Source organism: Thalassophryne amazonica, chromosome 13 (genome assembly GCF_902500255.1).
Source record: "Thalassophryne amazonica chromosome 13, fThaAma1.1, whole genome shotgun sequence".
NCBI lineage: Eukaryota > Metazoa > Chordata > Actinopteri > Batrachoidiformes > Batrachoididae > Thalassophryne > Thalassophryne amazonica.
In genome coordinates, this window is record NC_047115.1 from 86,620,822 (window position 1) to 86,642,981 (window position 22,160).

At 45.2% G+C, this 22,160-nt stretch overlaps 1 protein-coding gene across 2 annotated transcripts in view; it reads left to right on the top strand.

Annotated features, from left to right (window-relative positions):
* hspa12a (heat shock protein 12A) overlaps nt 1–22,160 on the top strand; it is a 342,644-nt gene that overhangs the window by 306,517 nt on the left and 13,967 nt on the right. For both annotated transcript variants that reach the window (XM_034185227.1, XM_034185228.1), the window contains one exon: nt 15,516–15,619. In XM_034185227.1, the coding sequence (XP_034041118.1) occupies nt 15,516–15,619 (104 nt within the window). The remainder of the gene's footprint in view (nt 1–15,515; nt 15,620–22,160) is intronic.

The following is a 22,160-nucleotide window of genomic DNA, read 5'->3' on the forward strand; positions in this document are numbered from 1 at the left end:
TGGGAGTTACTTTCTACAAATAACCGGCGATAGGCGAAATCCGCGAAGTAGTCAGCGTTATTTTTTACAATTATTATAGATGTTTTAAGGCTGTAAAACCTCTCACTACACACTTTATACACTTTTCTCAAACAGGCATTAACATTTTCTCACTTTTCTCTCCTGTGTAAACACTCAAAGTTCAAACCTTAGTAGAAAAAAATAGAACGTTTTCCTATAAATAATTATGATGGCTTTTAGAACTAACGAATTTAATTTTAACGATCAACCTACGAGGTTGAACACGTAAGAAATTATTAATAGTGACTCACCAGTATTTCACAGTTCCTCTGAACCGTGCCTCTTCGTTGTGGCGCCGCGCCGCTGTCTGGATTGGCTGATTACTCGGGTGGTATGAAAAATATTACCCGTCCGCAAAAAGGGTGTATTGCTATTTATTCTTTAGGATTTTATCCAATCATATTGGCATATCATTTATAGGTATATGATAATGTGTTTTATTTGAGTTCAGGCAACATATATTTATTAGATGGAAATCCTACACATAATTGAATTTACTTCATCCAACGAGCTGTTTTTTGAGTGTGTGCTGCAAACCAGAATATTCTTTGAACTTTTGTTTATTTTTTGAAACCCCAAAGTTGATCAAACAAAGCTGCATTTGAGGTCAGGGCCAGACAGAGAAAATATTAATGCTGATATAATTTTCCACTTCCAGCCATTAGGAAACCCTAATGACTGACTGTGACCCCTCTGGAGTTGAGGTTTTAGTGGCTCTGTCTCGTGTCTTTGTGGATTTTCATAACCCCGTGGAGAGAGACACTCAACAAAATCTATATGGCTGAAATTGAAGCCTCACCCCCTCCCCCACCGGCCTCCTCTGATACCTAACTGGAAGTGGTTCTTCTGTCTCATTGTGCTGGAAAGCTTCGGGAGGGGCCATCAAGTCTGGACATTAACACCATCACATTATTGTAAATTCACATGTGCGCACAGTGCACGTGAATCACACACATGGAATTAGACCAGATGGATTTCAGTAGTTTTCATTGGACAGCCAGAGACTGATCTGAGGGTCTAGTATAGGTAAGACCAGACATGTGTCTCATTGTTTTGTAAGTAGTCTGACCTGGCAGTCTGATGTTCAAGATGAAAACCACAGGAACATTTTGCAGAACAGAATTTCATCATCTATTCAGTTTGTGAAAACAGTTTGGTCAAAGTACCATTTCGTCATTGATGTGGGTCAGGCTACACAATACTGAAGTCAACTTTATGGACGTGTCAATCTTACTTATTTACTCAAACTTGGTACAGTTCATTTCCATGCAGAACCTCTGAAAATAAACACTGATCTGCAGTTTTATTCACAGACTTAAAGTGTCCTTCTGGATCAACCAAATCTGTTGCGTAGACCCGGAAGGGCTCAGTATCACATTAAATTAAAAAACAAAATCCCATCAGTTTCACATCTTTTGCATCATTAGTGCAAACTTTCTCACTAGGTCAGACGCACACTATAGCTGCTGGCTCTGGATTTCTGTAACACCAAGACATAAATATTTAGTTAATAATGGTGACAAAAAATATGGAGAAATACCCATTAATTTTGATGTCAGTATCTTGCTGGCCATAACCTGACGTACTCTGGAGCCGAGTCGTGCACGCACTTGTGTAATTCTATATCTCAGAATAATGACCACCTCTTTGAAAGTACAGAAAAAAATGGCAGATTTATTTTTACATGCAAGGGAAAAGAACAGAGGATGCAATATTTCAAATACCAGTCAGGCTTGGAGTGGCTTCGTTGGGAACCAGGACAGTGATGTACGGTGCATCCGGAAAGTATTCACAGCACTTCACTTTTTCCACATTTTGTTATGTTACAGCCTTATTCCAAGCAGGTGACATGAGTTCAGTTCAGAGCCTGAGCGTTAAATGTATTGTGTTTTAGCTGCCTGTGATAGTTCAGATGGTAGAATACTGGCCTTGGAATAAAAGCAAGTTCCTGCAGTACTTGACCTTACCTGTAGTCGCTGTACATACATGTTGCCAGATTGGTCGCTGTTGCCAGATTGGGCAGTTTTGAATTCTATAGCTTTGGGCTGGTTTGGGATCCGTTTGGTCAGTTAAAAAAAAAAACATTTTAAAGCTAATTTAAAAAAATAGAAGTGCATATTCAGTAAGGTACATGACATAATCAGATGACTTTGTAGTGGCTTAGGTGAGCAGTAGATGGCTGGTGCATTTTATTGTTGTAGTATGCTTCGGCTGCACTGTGTTTATGGTCAAGAATGTACTGTTTAGTACTTTGTACTGTATATATATATATATATATATATATATATATATATATATATATATATATATATATATATACGAGGACTGTTAGAAAACTATCCGACCTTTTTATTTTTTTTAAAAACTATATGGATTTGAATCATGTGTGCTTGCATCAGCCAAGCTTGAACCTTCGTGAACCAAAGCATGTCCATGTTGGAAGTCTCACAGGACAAGTTGTGACATGCCCAGCTGTTACACAATTTCTCGGATCCTCACTCGACTGAAAAGCCACCGAAAGCCATGTGAATCTTCCAATGGTTTCCAACACGGACGTGCTTTTTGTTGTGCGCCATGAGCGACTCCTTCCTGACGCACGAATTCCTCTGCACGTCTTTCATTACAAAATCTCCTGTAACAGTGGAATGTGCCGCAAAAGTGCTGATGTCCACCTCTTCTGCAATTTCTCTGGTAGTCAGACGACATGCCGGATCAACACAGCCTTCACTTTGGAAATGATCTGGTCGTTTCAGCCTGTCGATGGCCGCTCGGAGCGCGATGCGCCCTGTGCAGCTGTGGGCCGTCTTTAATCCAGTTGTAATGATCCTTAATCTGTGTGACGCCCAGAGTATCTTCACCAAAAGCCATCTGAATCTTCCAAATGGTTTCCACCTGGCTGTCTGTCACAGTTTCTGGAAAAAGTTGATTCAGCACTACTCCAATCGCTCAGCCATTTTCCTGACAATGAAAATCCGATGAGGGGGCTGGACCAGTGCTCACTCAAAGCCTGCCCACAGGCGAATGACGCAACTGACAGGCGTGAAAAAACTCACGCACGCGCACCAAGGTTCAAGCTTGGCTGATGCAAGCACTCATGATTCAAATCCAGGCTGCTGCCACCGTGACCTGGACTTGTATAAGCAGCAGGGAATGAATGAATAAATGTCCAATGGCAGTGTTTCACCAATAGAGCCATAAGTTGCCCAAGGCCAAAGCAGGGAACTGCAACCCCTGAAAGGTTCAGAAGGTACATGTAAATAACAGGAACTAATTGAGAGGTGCTGTGGATTGTTCTGCCATTTCTGGTGCTGCAGGCAGTAAGGTGAAATGTAAATTAACTGCTGGTAATGTATTTTCTTGAATTAACAAAACTTGCGGTGTTCTGCATAGATGTCCGGATGGGACCAGACCGGCACAGATGATGAACTCAAATGCCGGGAGCCAGGAACAGAACTGGTTGTGAACGAAAAGATTTTTATTTACAATAAATAAATAAATCAAATCATCCATCCATTTTCTTCCGCTTTATCCGGAGTCGGGTCGCAGGGGCAGCAGCTCAAGCAAAGCCGCCCAGACCTCCCGATCCACACACACCTCCTCCAGCTCCTCCGGGGGAACCCCAAGGCGTTCCCAAACCAGCCGAGAGATGTAGTCCCTCCAGCGTGTCCTGGGTCTTCCCCGGGGCCTCCTCCCAATGGGACGTGCCCGGAACACCTCTCCAGCGAGGCGTCCAGGGGGCATCCGGAAAAGATGCCCGAGCCACCTCAACTGACTCCTTTCGACGTGGAGGAGCAGCGGCTCGACTCCGAGCTCCTCCCGAGTGACTGAGCTCCTCGCCCTATCTCTAAGGGAGCGCCCAGCCACCCTGCGGAGGAAACCCATCTCGGCCGCTTGTACTCGCGATCTCGTTCTTTCGGTCATGAGCCAAATCTCATGACCATAGGTGAGGATCGGAACGTAGATCGATCGGTAAATCGAGAGCTTTGCCCCCCTACTCAGCTCTCTCTTCACCACGACGGTCCGATACAGTGACCGCATCACTGCAGATGCTGCACCGATCCGTCTATCGATCTCACGCTCCATCCGTCCCTCACTCGTGAACAAGACCCCGAGATACTTAAACTCCTCCACTTGAGGCAAGGACAATCCACCGATCTGAAGAGGGCAAAGCACCTTTTTCCGGTCGAGAACCATGGCCTCGGATTTGGAGGTGCTGATTCTCATCCCGGAGCACCCGATGGAACGTGTAGAGCTGGTCCAGTGTGCCGCGACCAGGACGAAAACCACACTGCTCCTCCTGAATCGGAGGTTCGACCATCGGTCGAATTCTCCTCTCCAGTACTCTGGAATAGACCTTACCGGGGAGGCTGAGGAGTGTGATCCCCCTATAGTTGGAACACACCCTCCGGTCCCCCTTCTTAAACAGAGGGACCACCACCCGGGTCTGCCAATCTAGAGGCACTGTCCCCGATCACCACGCGATGTTGCAGAGGTGTGTCAGCCAAGACAGCCCCACAACATCCAGAGACTTAAGGTACTCAGGACGGATTTCATCCACCCCAGGAGCCTTGCCACCGAGGAGCTTTCTAGCCACCTCGGTGACTTCGGCCTGGGTAATGGACGAGTCTGCCTCCGAGTCCCCAGTCTCTGCTTCCTCTTCGGAAGACGTGACGATGTGATGGAGGAGATCCTCGAAGTACTCCTTCCACCGCCTGACAACATCCCCAGTCAGGGTCAACAGCTCCCCACCCGCACCGTAAACAGTGCTGGTGGAGAGCTGCTTCCGCCTCCTGAGGCATTGGACGGTTTGCCAGAATCTCTTCGAGGCCGACCGATAGTCCTCCTCCATAGCCTCCCCGAACTCCTCCCAGACCCGAGTTTTTGCCTCTGCGACCGCACGGGCTGCGGCACGCTTGGCCTGCTGGTACCTGTCAGCTGCCTCTGGGGTCCCACCTACCAACAAAGATAAGTAGGACTCCTTCTTCAGGTTGATGGCATCCCTTACTTCCGGTGTCCACCACTGGGTTCGGGGATTGCCGCCACGACAGGCACCAGAGACCTTGCGACCACAGCTACGAGCAGCCGCATCAACAATGGAGGTGGAGAACATGGTCCACTCGGACTCCATGTCTCCAACCTACCCTGGGATCTGGGAGAAGCTCTCCCGGAGGTGGGAGTTGAAGACCTCGCTGACAGAGGGTTCCGCCAGTCGTTCCCAGCAGACCCTCACGATACGTTTGGGCCTGCCGGGTCTTACCGGCTTCCTACCCTCCCAGCAGATCCAGCTCACCACCAGGTGGTGATCAGTCGACAGCTCAGCCCCTCTCTTCACTCGAGTGTCTGAGACACGTGGCTGAAGGTCAGATGATACGACTACAAAGTCGATCATCGACCTCCGGCTCAGGGTGTCCTGGTGCCACGTGCACTTATGGACACCCTTGTGCTCAAACATGGTGTTCGTGATGGACAAACTGTGACTAACACAGAAGTCCAACAACTGAACACCACTCGGGTTCAGATCGGGGAGGCCGTGCTTCCCGATCACCCCCCTCCAGGTCTCACTGTCGCCGCCCACGTGGGCGTTGAAATCCCCCAGGAGAACAGTGGAGTCCCCAGTCGGAGCGCTATCTAGTACCCCTCCCAGGGACTCCAGGAAGGTCGGGTACTCTGCACTGCTGCTCGGCAGACAACAGTGAGAGTGAGTGTCCTCTCCACCTCTCCCCGTGGGCGACGCCAGAAAAATGAAGCATCCAGCCCCTCTCCAGGAGTTGGGTACCAGAGCTCAAGCTGTGCGTGGAGGTGAGCCCGACTATCTCTAGTCACTATCTCTGAACCTCCCGCACAAGCTCAGGCTCCTTCCCCCCTAGCGAGGTGACATTCCACGTCCCAACAGCCAGGGGTTGTGAGCATGGACCGGGCCTCCAGGCCACCCGCCCTCGACCGCCACCCAATCCTCTCTGCACCCGACCCCCATGGCCCCCTCTGCAGGTGGTGAACCCACAGGAGGGCGGGCCCACGTCCCTCTTTTGGGCTGAGCCCGGCCGGGCCCCATGGGCTAAGGCCCAACCACCAGGCGCTCGCACGGGAGCCCCAACCCCAGGCCTGGCTCCAGGGTGGGACCCCGGCTCCGCCATACCGGGCGACGTCACGGTCCTTGATCTTTTACTGGTCATGGAGGTTCTGAACTGCCCTTAGTCTGACCTGTCACCTAGGACCTGTTTGCCTTGGGAGACCCTACAGGGAGCACAAAGCCCCCGACAACATAGCTCCTAGGATCATCCGGGTACGCAAACTCCCCCACCACGATAAAGTGGCAGCTAGAGGGGAAGTAAATCAAATCAAATCTAATCAATTTTATTTATATAGCGCCAACTCACAACAAACAGTTGCCCCAATGCGCTTCATATTGTAAGGCAAAGCCATACGATAATTACGCAAAAACCCCAACTGTCAAAATGACCCCCTGTGAGCAAGCACTTGGCAACAGTGGGAAGGAAAAACTCCCTTTTAACAGGAAGAAACCTCCAGCAGAACCAGGCTCAGGGAGGGGCAGTCTTCTGCTGGGACTGGTTGGGGCTGAGGGAGAGAACCAGGAAAAAGACATGCTGTGGAGGGGAGCAGAGATCAATCACTAATGAGCTACACTACAGAGCAAAAAGAGAAAGAAACACTCATTGCATCATGGGAACCCCCCAGCAGTCTAAGTCTATAGCAGCATAACTAAGGGATGGTTCAGGGTCACCTGATCCAGCCCTAACTATAAGCTTTAGCAAAAAGGAAAGTTTTAAGCCTAATCTTAAAAGTAGAGAGGGTGTCTGTCTCCCTGATCCGAATTGGGAGCTGGTTCCAGAGGAGAGGAGCCTGAAAGCTGAAGGCTCTGCCTCCCATTCTACTCTTACAAACCCTAGGAACTACAAGTAAGCCTGCAGTCTGAGAGCGAAGCGCTCTATTGGGGTGATATGGTACTATGAGGTCCCTAAGATAAGATGGGACCTGATTATTCAAAACCTTATAAATAAGAAGAAGAATTTTAAATTATATTCTGGAATTAACAGGAAGCCAATGAAGAGAGGCCAATATGGGTGAGATATGCTCTCTCCTTCTAGTCCCTATCAGCACTCTAGCTGCAGCATTTTGAATTAACTGAAGGCTTTTCAGGGAACTTTTAGGACAACCTGATAATACTGTATTACAATAGTCCAGCCTAGAGGAAATAAATGCATGAATTAGTTTTTCAGCATATACTGATAAAAAATGAATCCAAGATTTCTCACAGTATTACTAGAGGTCAGGGTAATGCCATCCAGAGTAAGGATCTGGTTAGACACCATGTTTCTAAGATTTGTGGGGCCAAGTACAATAACTTCAGTTTTATCTGAGTTTAAAAGCAGGAAATTAGAGGTCATCCATGTCTTTATGTCTGTAAGACAATCCTGCAGTTTAGCTAATTGGTGTGTGTCCTCTGGCTTCATGGATAGATAAAGCTGAGTATCATCTGCGTAACAATGAAAATTTAAGCAATGCTGTCTAATAATACTGCCTAAGGGAAGCATGTATAAAGTGAATAAAATTGGTCCTAGCACAAAACCTTGTGGAACTCCATAATTAACCTTAGTCTGTGAAGAAGATTCCCCATTTACATGAACAAATTGTAATCTATTAGATAAATATGATTCAAACCACCGCAGCGCAGTGCCTTTAATACCTATGGCATGCTCTAATCTCTGTAATAAAATTTTATGGTCAACAGTATCAAAAGCAGCACTGAGGTCTAACAGAACAAGCACAGAGATGAGTCCAGTGTCTGAGGCCATAAGAAGATCATTTGTAACCTTCACTAATGCTGTTTCTGTACTATGATGAATTCTAAACCCTGACTGAAACTCTTCAAATAGATCATTCCTCTGCAGATGATCAGTTAGCTGTTTTACAACTACCCTTTCAAGAATTTTTGAGAGAAAAGGAAGGTTGGAGATTGGCCTATAATTAGCTAAGATAGCTGGGTCAAGTGATGGCTTTTTAAGTAATGTTTTAATTACTGCCACCTTAAAAGCCTGTGGTACATAGCCAACTAATAAAGACAGTTTGATCATATTTAAGATCGAAGCATTAATTAATGGTAGGGCTTCCTTGAGCAGCCTGGTAGGAATGGGGTCTAATAGACATGTTGATGGTTTGGATGAAGTCACTAATGAAAATAAGTCAGACAGCACAATTGGAGAGAAAGAGTCTAACCAAATACCGGCATCACTGAAAGCAGCCAAAGATAACGATACGTCTTTGGGATGGTTATGAGTAATTTTTTCTCTAATAGTTAAAATTTTATTAGCAAAGAAAGTCATGAAGTCATTACTAGTTAAAGTTAAAGGAATACTCGGCTCAATAGAGCTCTGACTCTTTGTCAGCCTGGCTACAGTGCTGAAAAGAAACCTGGGGTTGTTCTTATTTTCTTCAATTAGTGATGAGTAGTAAGATGTCCTAGCTTTACGGAGGGCTTTTTTATAGAGCAACAGACTCTTTTTCCAGGCTACGTGAAGAGCTTCTAAATTAGTGAGACGCCATTTCCTCTCCAACTTACGGGTTATCTGCTTTAAGCTGCGAGTTTGTGAGTTATACCACGGAGTCAGGCACTTCTGATTTAAAGCTCTCTTTTTCAGAGGAGCTACAGCATCCAAAGTTGTCTTCAATGAGGATATAAAACTATTGACGAGATACTCTATCTCACTTACAGAGTTTAGGTAGCTACTCTGCCCTGTGTTGGTATATGGCATTAAAGAACATAAAGAAGGAATCATATCCTTAAACCTAGTTACAGTGCTTTCTGAAAGACTTCTAGTGTAATGAAACTTATTCCCCACTGCTGGGTAGTCCATCAGAGTAAATGTAAATGTTATTAAGAAATGATCAGACAGAAGGGGGTTTTCAGGGAATACTGTTAAGTCTTCAATTTCCATACCATAAGTCAGAACAAGGTATGATTAAAGTGGTGGGTGGACTCATTTACATTTTGAGCAAAGCCAATCGAGTCTAACAATAGATTAAATGCAGTGTTGAGGCTGTCATTCTCAGCATCTGTGTGGATGTTAAAATCGCCCACTATAATTATCTTATCTTCCGCTAAGCACTAAGTCAGACAACAGGTTCGAAAATTCACAGAGAAACTCACAGTAATGACCAGGTGGACGATAGATAACAACAAATAAAACTGTTTTTTGGGACTTCCAATTTGGATGGACAAGACTAAGAGACAAGCTTTCAAATGAATTAAAGCTCTGTCTGGGTTTTTGATTAATTAATAAGCTGGAGTGGAAGATTGCTGCTAATCCTCCGCCTCGGCCCATGCTACGAGCGTTCTGGCAGTTAGTGTGACTCGGGGGTGTTGACTCATTTAAACTAACATATTCATCCTGCTGTAACCAGGTTTCTGTAAGGCAGAATAAATCAATATGTTAATCAATTATTATATCATTTACTAACAAGGACTTAGAAGAGAGAGATCTAATGTTTAATAGACCACATTTAACTGTTTTAGTCTGTGGTGCAGTTGAAGGTGCTATATTATTTTTTCTTTTTGAATTTTTATGCTTAAATAGATTTTTGCTGGTTATTGGTGGTCTGGGAGCAGGCACCGTCTCTACGGGGATGGGGTAATGAGGGGATGGCAGGGGGAGAGAAGCTGCAGAGAGGTGTGTAAGACTACAACTCTGCTTCCTGGTCCCAACCCTGGATAGTCACGGTTTGGAGGATTTAAGAAAATTGGCCAGATTTCTAGAAATGAGAGCTGCTCCATCCAAAGTGGGATGGATGCCGTCTCTCTTAACAAGACCAGGTTTTCCCCAGAAGCTTTGCCAATTATCTATGAAGCCCACCTCATTTTTTGGACACCACTCAGACAGCCAGCAATTCAGGGTTAACATGCGGCTAAACATGTCACTCCCGGTCCGATTGGGGAGTGGCCCAGAGAAAACTACAGAGTCCGACATTGTTTTTGCAAAGTTACACAGCGATTCAATGTTAATTTTAGTGACCTCCGATTGGTGTAACCGGGTGTCATTACTGCCGACGTGAATTACAACCTTACCAAATTTACACTTAGCCTTATCCAGCAGTTTCAAATTTCCTTCAATGTCGCCTGCTCTGGCCCCCGGAAGACATTTGACTATGGTTGCTGGTGTCGCTAACTTCACATTTCTCAAAACAGAGTCGCCAATAACCAGAGTTTGTTCCTCGGCGGATGTGTCACTGAGTGGGGAAAAACGGTTAGAAATGTGAATGGGTTGGTGGTGTACACGGGCCTTCTGTTTAGGACTATTCTTCCTCCTCACAGTCCCCCAATTCGACCTGCTTTCCCGGCTGCTCGGTATCTGCCGGAGGGGAACTAACGGCGATTAAGCTACCTTGGTCCGCACTGACTAGCTGTAGGATTTTCCATGGTGCGGAGCCGAGTTTCCAATTCGCCCATCCTGGCCTCCAAAGCTACGAATAAGCTACACTTATTACAAGTACCATTACTGCTAAAGGAGGTCGAGGAATAAATAAACATTTCACACCCAGAGCAGAAAAGTGCGGGAGAGACAGGAGAAGCCGCCATGCTAAACCAGCTAAGAGCTAGTAGCTGCGCTAAGCTAGCGGATTCCTAAAAACACACAAAGTAAATAATGTGTAAATAATTTAGAGGTGATTCAGCAGAGGGAGTGCTTTAGTTAAGGCACGTGAAGATTACACTGTGAAACAAATCATTATCTAGTTAACTAGATCAGTCTAACTGTGCAGATTAAACAGCTAACAGATACAGCAAAACACCGCTGTGCTCCAGAACAGGAAGTGAGTGATACAGAGTGGAGAGTCAGCCCGCTATTAGCGGTGGAAATTAGGGAGCTGCAGGTTCCCGAGCCAGCCTTGAAAGAGAACTGAAATCCTGGAGTATATGGAACTGCAGCCGGGGCCAGGTGGGACGCACAGAGCCGAGCGCAGAGAAGGAGAACGGAGGAGAGCAGAGGTGAGTGATTCCACTCGTAACACTGAAGCCTTTAATAACAGACGTCTTCAGACGTCAATTGCTGCGCTCTTTGGTACGCATTTCCAATTAAGATATATATATATATATACATACAGAATTATACATTTTCTGTTATTTACATTAAATAAGATCCTATTGTCATAACTGCCAGTCACACGACACTAATTAAGGACAACGAAGCCCAAATGAAAAAAGAAATCTGGGCTTTCATTGAATACAAGTACCTCGGGCTGTGGCTGGACAGCAAACAGGACTGGACAACCCACACCAACCACCTGTACAGGAAGAGACAGAGAGCAGACTGTACTTTCTGAGGAGGCTGCGGTCATTTAACATCTGCAGGAAACTCCTGTGGATGTTCTACCAGTCTGTATTAGCCAGCATCCTCTTTTACACTGTGGTGTGCTGGGGGGCGGTGGGGGTCGGGGGCACATCTAAGAAGGACACATCCAGGCTGGACAAACTGATCAGGCGGGTTGGCTCTGTGTTTGGCATGACGCTGGACGTTCTGGTGATGGTGGCAGAGAAGAGAACACTGGACAAACTGCTGGACATTATGGACGATGCCAGTCACCCTCTGCACACCGTCATCAGCAACCAGAGGAGCCTCTTCAGCCACAGACTGCTCCTTCCCAAGAGCAGGACTAACAGACTGAAAAACGTCTTTGTCCCTCAGGCCATCAGACTGTACAACTCCTCACTCAGGGGGAGGAGGAGTAACAGGAAGGCAGAGGACAGGAAGTAGATGAGAGGAACAGTAGCAGCCAGTAAACCAGTATTGATCAGCATGTCTGGTATTTATATTTGTGTATTTATATTTCAATCAATCGATCAATCAAATCACTTTATTTATCCCCGAGGGGCAATTTTAAAAAGGCACAACAGTAGCTTGGAAGACTATTCCCAAGATATTTGGGAGCTGTTTTTCTTTTTATATTATATTATTATATTTTTAAACTGTTGAAAAATTTGAACGAATATCCACAACAACCTCAATTCATCTGTATTTCATTTTGCTTTCATTCTTGATGGTTTCTTATTGTTTGCTTAGTTTTTGTCCAACTTCGTTCAACCTCCCAAGTCCAATGTATTGAACAAAGGTTGACAATATCTGAATGAGTCAATAACTAACGCTTCAATGAGCTGAACGAAACATCCTTGTATCACTAATGAATCGTCCATGTTTTGGACGAAAAAGCAATGTTTTCATACAGAAACAATAGCATTAAGAACGTTTTATCAACTACTTTAACTATTTACGCACATTTCAACCGTTTGTGGCTGTGTGTGGCTGTGTGCGCGTCTTTGGGGTGTACCGTTGTCTGACGCAGTCAGTTCCCCACGGCTGGTGCCATGTACTCGTCAGGACAAGTACAATCATGGATAAAGTATACAACAAGCTACAGACACACTGCGAGAACTCAGAATGTGAAGACAAACAAAACTTGTTGTGAAGACAAACAAAATCTCACATCTGCCAGTACTGCAAAATGAGGACAAGGCCAGCTGCGCTTGGCTTACCTGCTTTTGGTCATGTCACCGTGAATGTTTTGTTTTGATTTCATTTAAAGCATCGAGTTTGACGTTCGCTTCATTTTTCTTTTCGTTTTAAGTTCTGTTTGTGTTTGCTTCATTCACAAGCTGTTCGCTGATTGGAAAGTCAGGATCTTTCATTCACCTTCATGGGGAGGTGATGGTATAGTGATTAAGTGTTGGGCTTCAGACCAGAGGATATATTCAACTGAATACACCACAAAGACAAGATATTTAATGTTGAAACTGATAAACCTTTTTGTTTTAGTGCAAATATTTGCTGATTTTGAAGTGGATGCCAGCAACATGCTTCAACACTGTCCCAACACGCTGGGACAGCGGTATGTTTACCACTGTGTTACATCACCTTTCCTTCTAACAACACTCAATAAGCATTTAGAAACTGTGGACTCTAATGGTGAGTGTCATGATTGGGTATAAAAGGAGCATCCCCAAAAGGCTCAGCCGTTCACAAGGAAAGATGGGGCGAGGATCACCACTTTGTGAATAACTGTGAAAAAAATAGTCCAACAGTTTAAGAACAATGTTTCTCAACTTTCAATTGCAAGGAATTTAGGGATTCCATCATCTACAGTCCATAATATAATCAGAAGATTCTGAGAATCTGGAGAACTTTCTACACGTAAGCAGCAAGGCCGAAAACCAACAATGAATGCCCATGACCTTTGATGCCTTAAGCGGCACTGCATTAAAAACTGACATCATTGTGTAAAGGATCTTACTGCATAGGCTCAGGAACACTTCAGAAAACCATTGTCAGTTAACACAGTTCGTCACTACATCTACAAGTGCAAGTTAAAACTCTAACATGCAAAGTGAAAGCCATACATCAACAACATCCAGAAACGCCGCCGCCTTCTCTGGGCTCGAGCTCATTTGCAATGGACAGACGCAAAGTAGAAACGTGTGCTGTGGTCTGATGAGTCCACATTTTGAATTGTTTTTGGAAATAATGGACGTTGTGTCCTCCAGACAAAACAGGAGAAAGACCATCAGTATTGTTACCAGCACAAAGTCCAAAAGCCAGCTTCTGTGATGGTATGGGGGTGTGTTAGTGCCCATGGCATGGGCAACTTACACATCTGTGATGGCACCATCAATGCTGAAAGGTACATCCAGGTTTTGGAGCAACACATGCTGCCATCTAAGCAACATCTTTTTCAGGGATGTCCCTGCTTATTTCAGCAAGGCAATGCCAAGCCACATTCTGCACGTGTTACAACAGTGTGGCTTCGTGGTAAAAAAGTGTGAGTACTAGACTGGCCTGCCTGCAGTCCAGACCTGTCACCCAGGGCTTAATTTCAGGGGGAGCAAGCTTGAGCACGCTCCGGAACCTCGGACGTGCGCTCCGGAACCTCTGATGTTGGCACCGCCAGCTTTTTATACTGGATCCGGTGATCCGCCACCTCTCTTGACTAACAAAATATATTAAAAAAATCACTGCGATTGCTCTCACTGCCACTCATTCCGCCCTCCTGTCTGCTGTGCGGAATTGCGCCAAATCTGGCAACAGGTCCAGAGGCTACGCTTGCTGTTTTGATCCGGATGTTGACCGTAGCCGCAGAGCTCCGTGGCCACCGAGAGATGGATTGGATTCTTTGCGGGTCCCGCATCCGTACCCCCGGAGGCAGTGAGCGAAGGGAGAGCCACGCATTGTGTTCTGCGTGTGTCTGTTTATAATCTTCTCGCACAGAAGAAAAAAGAGAGTGTTTACACGGGAGAGAAAAGTGAGAAAATGTGATGGATTTCGTTTATCGCAGGTTATTTTTAGAACGTAACTCCCGCGATAAACGAGGGACCACTGTACATCATTAAACAGGAATTTGTACTCTATCCGGATTTGGTGTGACTAGAGTTATTAGGCATAAAATACATGCCCAGTTTATTTTCGGTGTGGCGCACAGCGTTGTTCGCAAGCCCCCCCACCCACCCTTCTTTTTTTTTCTGCACCGGAGCCACCCATCCTCTGCACTCCGGGACCTCCCACTTTACAAATTAAGCACTGCTGTCACCCATTGAAAATGTGTGGTGCATTATGAAGTGCAAAATACGACAGAGACCCCAGACTGTTGAACACTGAAGTTGTACATCAAGTAAGAATGGGAAAGAATTCCACTTACAAAGCTTCAACAATTAGTGTCCTTAGTTCCCAAACGCTTATTGAGTGTTGTTAGAAGGAAAGGTGATGTAATATACCACTGTCCCAGCTTTCCCAGCATCCATTTCAAAATGGGCAAATATTCAATCAATCAATCAATCAATCAATTTTTTTATATAGCGCCAAATCACAACAAACAGTTGCCCCAAGGCGCTTTATATTGTAAGGCAAGGCCATACAATAATTATGTAAAACCCCAACGGTCAAAACGACCCCCTGTGAGCAAGCACTTGGCTACAGTGGGAAGGAAAAACTCCCTTTTAACAGGAAGAAACCTCCAGCAGAACCAGGCTCAGGGAGGGGCAGTCTTCTGCTGGGACTGGTTGGGGCTGAGGGAGAGAACCAGGAAAAAACAAAAAAGTCTATCAGTTTGAACATTAAATATCTTGTTTTTGTGGTGTATTCAATTGAATATAGATTGAAGAGGATTTGCAAATCATTGTATTCTGTTTTTATTTACATTTTACACAACGTCCCAACTTCATTGGAATCGGGGTTGTAATTGGACACATACAGTACAGCTTTCAGAGTGCACCACTTCTTGGTGCACTCTGGAGTTTCCTTGTCAAAGTTGCCATGTTCTGGTATTCATGAAATCATTGCTGTTTGCAGTTTTGTTTTGCGGCCTCTTAATGTTGTCTGCTTTCATGTCTTTTACTGTAATCTCTGTGTTGTTGATGTGCTTTCTCCATTGAGGCCTTTTTTTGTTGTCCTGTCCTCCAGTGTGGATTTTGTGAAATGGTCATCCCAGGGAATGCTAAGGATGAGTCCGGATGCTATGAATGCCCTCTTCAAGCCCACTGTAGATCACATCATCCAACACCTCAGTAAGTATGCTCAAATCCTGACATTTCATACATATGTTGGACTCTAATATGTAAATACTATATGTGTATGGGACAGACCTGTGAGGGGATCCCTTAATTCAGTTCAGGTCTGGGGCATGAACAGGTACTGCACGTTGCTGCACCCATCACAACACAAAACAGCCTTGGGTCCTGGATGGCAAACACTCAGGCACACAACTCATTTAGAGTATCTCGTCAATAGTTTTACATCCTCTTTGAAGACATCTTTGGATGCTGTAGCTCCTCTGAAAAAGAGAGCTTTAAATCAGAAGTGTCTGACTCCGTGGTATAACTCACAAACTCGTAGCTTAAAGCAGATAACCCGTAAGTTGGAGAGGAAATGGCGTCTCACTAATTTAGAAGATCTTCACTTAGCCTGGAAAAAGAGTTTGTTGCTCTATAAAAAAGCCCTCCGTAAAGCTAGGACATCTTTCTACTCATCACTAATTGAAGAAAATAAGAATAACCTCAGGTTTCTTTTCAGCACTGTAGCTAGGCTGACAAAGAGTCAGAGCTCTATTGAGCTGAGTATTCCATTAACTTTAACTAGTAATGACTTCATGACTTTCTTTGCTAACAAAATTTTGACTATTAGAGAAAAAATTACTCATAACCATCCCAAAGATGTATCTTTGGCTGCTTTCAGTGATGCCGGTATTTGGTTAGACTCTTTCTCTCCGGTTGTTCTGTCTGAGTTATTTTCATTGGTTGCTTCGTCCAAACCATCGGCATGTTTATTGGACCCCATTCCTGCCAGGCTGCTCAAGGAAGTCCTACCATTATTTAATGCTTCAATCTTAAATATGATCAATCTATCTTTGTTAGTTGGTTATGTACCACAGGCCTTTAAGGTGGCAGTAATTAAACCATTACTTTAAAAGCCATCACTTGACCCAGCTATCTTAGCTAATTATAGGCCAATTTCCAACCTTCCTTTTCTCTCAAAGATTCTTGAGAGGGTAGTTGTAAAACAGCTAACTGATCACCTGCAGAGGAATGGTCTATTTGAAGAGTTTCAGTCAGGTTTTAGAATTCATCATAGTACAGAAACAGCATTAGTGAAGGTTACAAATGATCTTCTTATGGCTTCGGACAGTGGACTTATCTCTGTGCTTGTTCTGTTGGACCTCAGTGCTGCTTTTGATACTGTTGACCATAAAATTTTATTACAGAGATTAGAGCATGTCATAGGTATTAAAGGCACTGCGCTGCGGTGGTTTGAATCATATTTGTCTAATAGATTACAGTTTGTTCATGTAAATGGGGAATCTTCTTCACAGACTAAAGTTAATTATGGAGTTCCACAAGGTTCTGTGCTAGGACCAATTTTATTCACTTTATACATGCTTCCCTTAGGCAGTATTATTAGACGGTATTGCTTAAATTTTCATTGTTACGCAGATGATACCCAGCTTTATCTATCCATGAAGCCAGAGGATACACACCAATTAGCTAAACTGCAGGATTGTCTTACAGACATAAAGACATGGATGACCTCTAATTTCCTGCTTTTAAACTCAGATAAAACTGAAGTTATTGTACTTGGCCCCACAAATCTTAGAAGCATGGTGTCTAACCAGATCGTTACTCTGGATGGCATTTCCCTGATCTCTAGTAATACTGTGAGAAATCTTGGAGTCATTTTTGATCAGGATATGTCATTCAAAGCGCATATTAAACAAATATGTAGGACTGCCTTTTTGCATTTACGCAATATCTCTAAAATCAGAAAGGTCTTGTCTCAGAGTGATGCTGAAAAACTAATTCATGCATTTATTTCCTCTAGGCTGGACTATTGTAATTCATTATTATCAGGTTGTCCTAAAAGTTCCCTAAAAAGCCTTCAGTTGGTTCAGAATGCTGCAGCTAGAGTACTGACGGGGACTAGCAGGAGAGAGCATATCTCACCCGTGTTGGCCTCTCTTCATTGGCTTCCTGTTAATTCTAGAATAGAATTTAAAATTCTTCTTCTTACTTATAAGGTTTTGAATAATCAGGTCCCATCTTATCTTAGGGACCTCGTAGTACCATATTACCCCATTAGAGCGCTTCGTTCTCAGACTGCGGGCTTACTTGTAGTTCCTAGGGTTTGTAAGAGTAGAATGGGAGGCAGAGCCTTCAGCTTTCAGGCTCCTCTCCTGTGGAACCAGCTCCCAATTCAGATCAGGGAGACAGATACCCTCTCTACTTTTAAGATTAGGCTTAAAACTTTCCTTTTCGCTAAGGCTTATAGTTAGGGCTGGATCGGGTGACCCTGGACCATCCCTTGGTTATGCTGCTTTAGACGTAGATTGTGGGGGGGGTTCCCATGATGCACTGTTTCTTTCTCTTTTTGCTCCGTATGCATCACTCTGCATTTAATCATTAGTGATCGATCTCTGCCCCCCTTCACGGCATGTCTTTTTCCTGGTTTTTTCCCTCAGCCCCAACCAGTCTCAGCAGAAGACTGCCCCTCCCTGAGCCTGGTTCTGCTGGAGGTTTCTTCCTGTTAAAAGGGAGTTTTTCCTTCCCACTGTTGCCAAGTGCTTGCTCATAGGGGGTCGTTTTGACCGTTGGGGTTTTTCATAATTATTGTATGGCCTTGCCTTGCAATATGGAGCGCCTTGGGGCAACTGTTTGTTGTGATTTGGCGCTATATAAGAAAAAAGTTGATTGATTGAGTTGATTATCCACATCTCTACAGAGTAGCCATCTACAACTGTATCTGTCACAACTCGATGAAATGTAGGCGAACCCCGAAACATTCTCCAGCAGCTGGTTTCCTTGACTGAGGCACCTCTGTGCTGGGTCATGCGCAGAGAAATATGCCATATGGAAAAATTTTCGTAGCTGGCCTTCCCTCACAATTGAAGTGATACTTCTGAGTCTCCCTACGTAACTGCTTGTTTGACACAAAGTCTTTCATGTGGTACCAAAGGATCCTTCCCATTACCAAAGTCATCCAGATGTTGTCTTAGGTCAAAGATTAGCATCCAGTTATCACAGCCATACAGTAAGGCAGGAAGCACTACAACCTTAAAAACTTAGAACTTCATTCTCCTGCAAAGGTATCACCACCACCAAAAACTTCTGTCCATCAACCTCTTGATTCCATAAGCTCTTCAAAGGCAACTGTCAATGTCAGAGGTCAAGGACCAAGAGACACAAATGTCACAAGTTCAACACTTTCACCACATACAGATACATTTATGATGGGCGAGTCCAGAAAGCCTTTGTCTTAAGCGGGTCTCCCATTGACAATATGACTGTTTATTTCTATGGCTCCAAAAACAATGGGATACCTAGTTGGAGCATTTAAACACGTGTAATCCATGGTGTTGTTGCAGAATGTAGGGACCAATCAAAAGTTTTCGAAAATTATCACAAATTTGTAACGTTGGGACACATTGTGAACATGTGAATGCAAGTGTAGTATGCATCTTTTTCTTTAATTTTACAGGTGCTTTTGTTTTTATTTGTCACTGCATTTTGAAATAAGTTGTTTGTGCATGAATGTGTGTTACAAATGTTATTTTGATGCCAGGCTACAAATAAAGGCTAAAATTTAAATGCAGCACAGATTTTTTTCTATTTTGAAGCAGAGCAATTTCATTGACTGGAGCGAACAGCGATCGCATGCAGTGATGTGGCGTAGCTATGTGCACGATAGTGGCAGTAGATTAGGACAGTTCCGTGAGACGCACAGTGGCCCCGTGATGCCAGGCTACAGTATAAAATAAAATTTAAATACAACTATCTCGTTTCCCATGGGGATCCACCGGTTCTAGATTGGGTAGTGTTTATAAAATAGGTAGCTGACATTTTCAAGGGTGGTAATAAATAATGCAAAGTTTCTATAATGAGTTGTAATGACATGTGCGTCCAGAATGCATTTGGAACCTTAGTCCTCAACAGTCTTTAGAGGAAGAACTCAACCGTTTTATTTCCTATTTGTAGGATTTCCTATTCCTAATTACGTAATTTTTTAATATTAATTTATTGTCTTATTGTCAAATTGTTTAGATTCTTATCATATACACACTATTATTATTTTCTTCTTCTTATTATTATTATTATTGTCATTATTATTATTATTATTATTTTATTATTACTTCTTCTTCTTCTTTGTCTTTCGGCTGCTCCCGTTAGGGGTCGCCACAGCAGATCAATCGTTTCCATCTCACCCTGTCCTCTGTATCTTCCTCTGTCACACCAACCACCTGCATGTCCTCCCTCAGCACATCCATAAACCTCCTCTTTGGCCTCCCTCTTCTCCTCCTGCCTTGTGGCTCCATCCTCAGCATCCTTCTCCCTATATACCCTGGGTCCCTCCTCTGCACATGTCCAAACCATCTCAATCTCGCCTCTCAAACCATCCCACCTGAGCTGTCCCTCTGATTTGTTCATTCCTAATCGTGTCCATTCTCATCACTCCCAAAGAGAATCCCAACATCTTTAGCTCTGCCACCTCCAGCTCTGCCTCCTGTCTTTTTGTTAGTGCCACTGTCTCTAAGCCGTACAACATAGCTGGTCTCACTACTGTCTTGTAAACTTTCACCTTCACTCTTGCTGATATTCTTCGGTCACAAATCACTCCTGCCACCTTTCTCCATCCACTCCACCCTGCCTGCACTCTCTTCTTCACCTCTCTACCACAATCTCCATTACTTTGAACAGTTGACCCCAAATATTTAAACTCATCTACTTTCACCACTTGTACTCCTTGTAACTGCACTATTCCACTGGGCTCCTGTTGTGTGGGCCGCTGAAGAGGAGGTACTGCTGGCCCACCACCAGAAGGCGCCCTGCCTGAAGTGCGGGCTTCAGGCACGAGAGGGCGCTGCCGCCTCAAGAACAAGCCGTGATGACAGCTGTCACCCATCATCCGTGACAGCTGTCACTAATCATCACATCTGGTATAAAAGCAGGAAGACACCTCCACCAAACTGCTGAGATATCATCTTCATCTGGAGGTATTACTCTCAGCCTTTTGTGATTTATAAATCTGTTATTGTGAGTGTTTGCAGGAGAACCGGTCGTTTTTGCGGAGGCTGTGCAAGACGGCGCTCCTTTTCATCTGAGACCGCTGCAACGTGTTGAGTGAGAGGTGGAGGTGGCATTCCCACCATTGTTACTGGGTGTTCACACACCCACCCTTTGACTGTCTTTTGCTTTCTGCCAGCAGTACCAGATCCGACACGCCGGGAAGGTGGCCACCTGGGGACTCCGGGACTTGGCGGCTCCAGTATTCCTCGGGTTCAGGTGGCGGTGGAAATCGTGTGGTTCCGGTTCGTTTCCAGACGGGCGTCTCCTATCGTCGAGCCTGCCCACACGACACCTTTATTAATTGACTGTTGCACATTCTGAATCTGCTGTGTTTGGTTGTGACATTCACAACAGTAAAGTGTTATAATTTGACTCCTTCCATTGTCCGTTCATTTACGCCCCCTGTTGTGGGTCCGTGTCACTACACTTTCCCAACAGGATATCTCGGCCAGCGTCATGGACTCCGAGGGGCGTCACCAGGCTGTTGAACAACCAATGGGAGAGCAGGGAGCGCAGGCATCTGCAGGAGGCGTGATTGGTGAGCTACAGCATATTCTCACCGCCTTTACGGCTTGAATGGATCAAATAGCCGAGCAAAACATCCTCCTGAACCGCAGGGTGGAGGCTCTCTCCGCGCAAGTGGCGGCGAGCGCTCAGGGCGCTGCTGCAGCTCCTCCTCCTGTCGATCCTGTGCTAGATATTAATGTTCCAGTGGTGGTTCAACAACCCCTCCCACCATCCCCTGAAGCATACATAAGCCCTCCTGAGCCGTACGGAGGTTGTGTGGAGACGTGCGCGGACTTTCTTATGCAGTGTTCGCTCGTCTTCGCACAACGTCCCGTCATGTACGCGTCAGACGCAAGCAAAATAGCTTATGTGATCACTCTGCTTCGGGGAGAGGCACGCGCTTGGGCCACGGCGCTTTGGGAGCAAAATTCACGGCTCCTTCACACATACACTGGGTTTGTGAGGGAGTTCAGAACTGTGTTTGATCACCCTAACAGGGGAGAGACCGCTTCAACTGTGCTGCTGTCGATGAGACAGGGACGCCGGAGCGCAGCCGCTTATGCAGTCGATTTCCGCATCGCGGCTGCGAGGTCCGGCTGGAATAACACTGCGCTCCGCGCCGCCTTTGTAAACGGACTGTCGTCAGTCCTAAAGGAGCACCTAGTGGCCAAGGATGAACCGCGGGAATTAGATGGGCTTATTGATCTCGTTATACGGTTAGACAATCGGTTGGAGGAACGCCGTCGGGAACGAGACGAAGGACGTGGCCGGGCGCGCGCCGTCCCTCTTCCTTCCGGGTCCGAGAAAGGTCCGCCCTTCCCATGCTCCCTGGCCTCTACGTCCCGTGGGGCGACAGCTCCCCCTGCTGACGAAGCTATGGACACGAGCAGGGCCACATTTAGACCACCTAATAGACAGAGGAGGTTTCCACGCGGGGCGTGTTTTGTTTGTGGCTCAATGGAGCATCAATTGAGCGATTGCCCCGAAT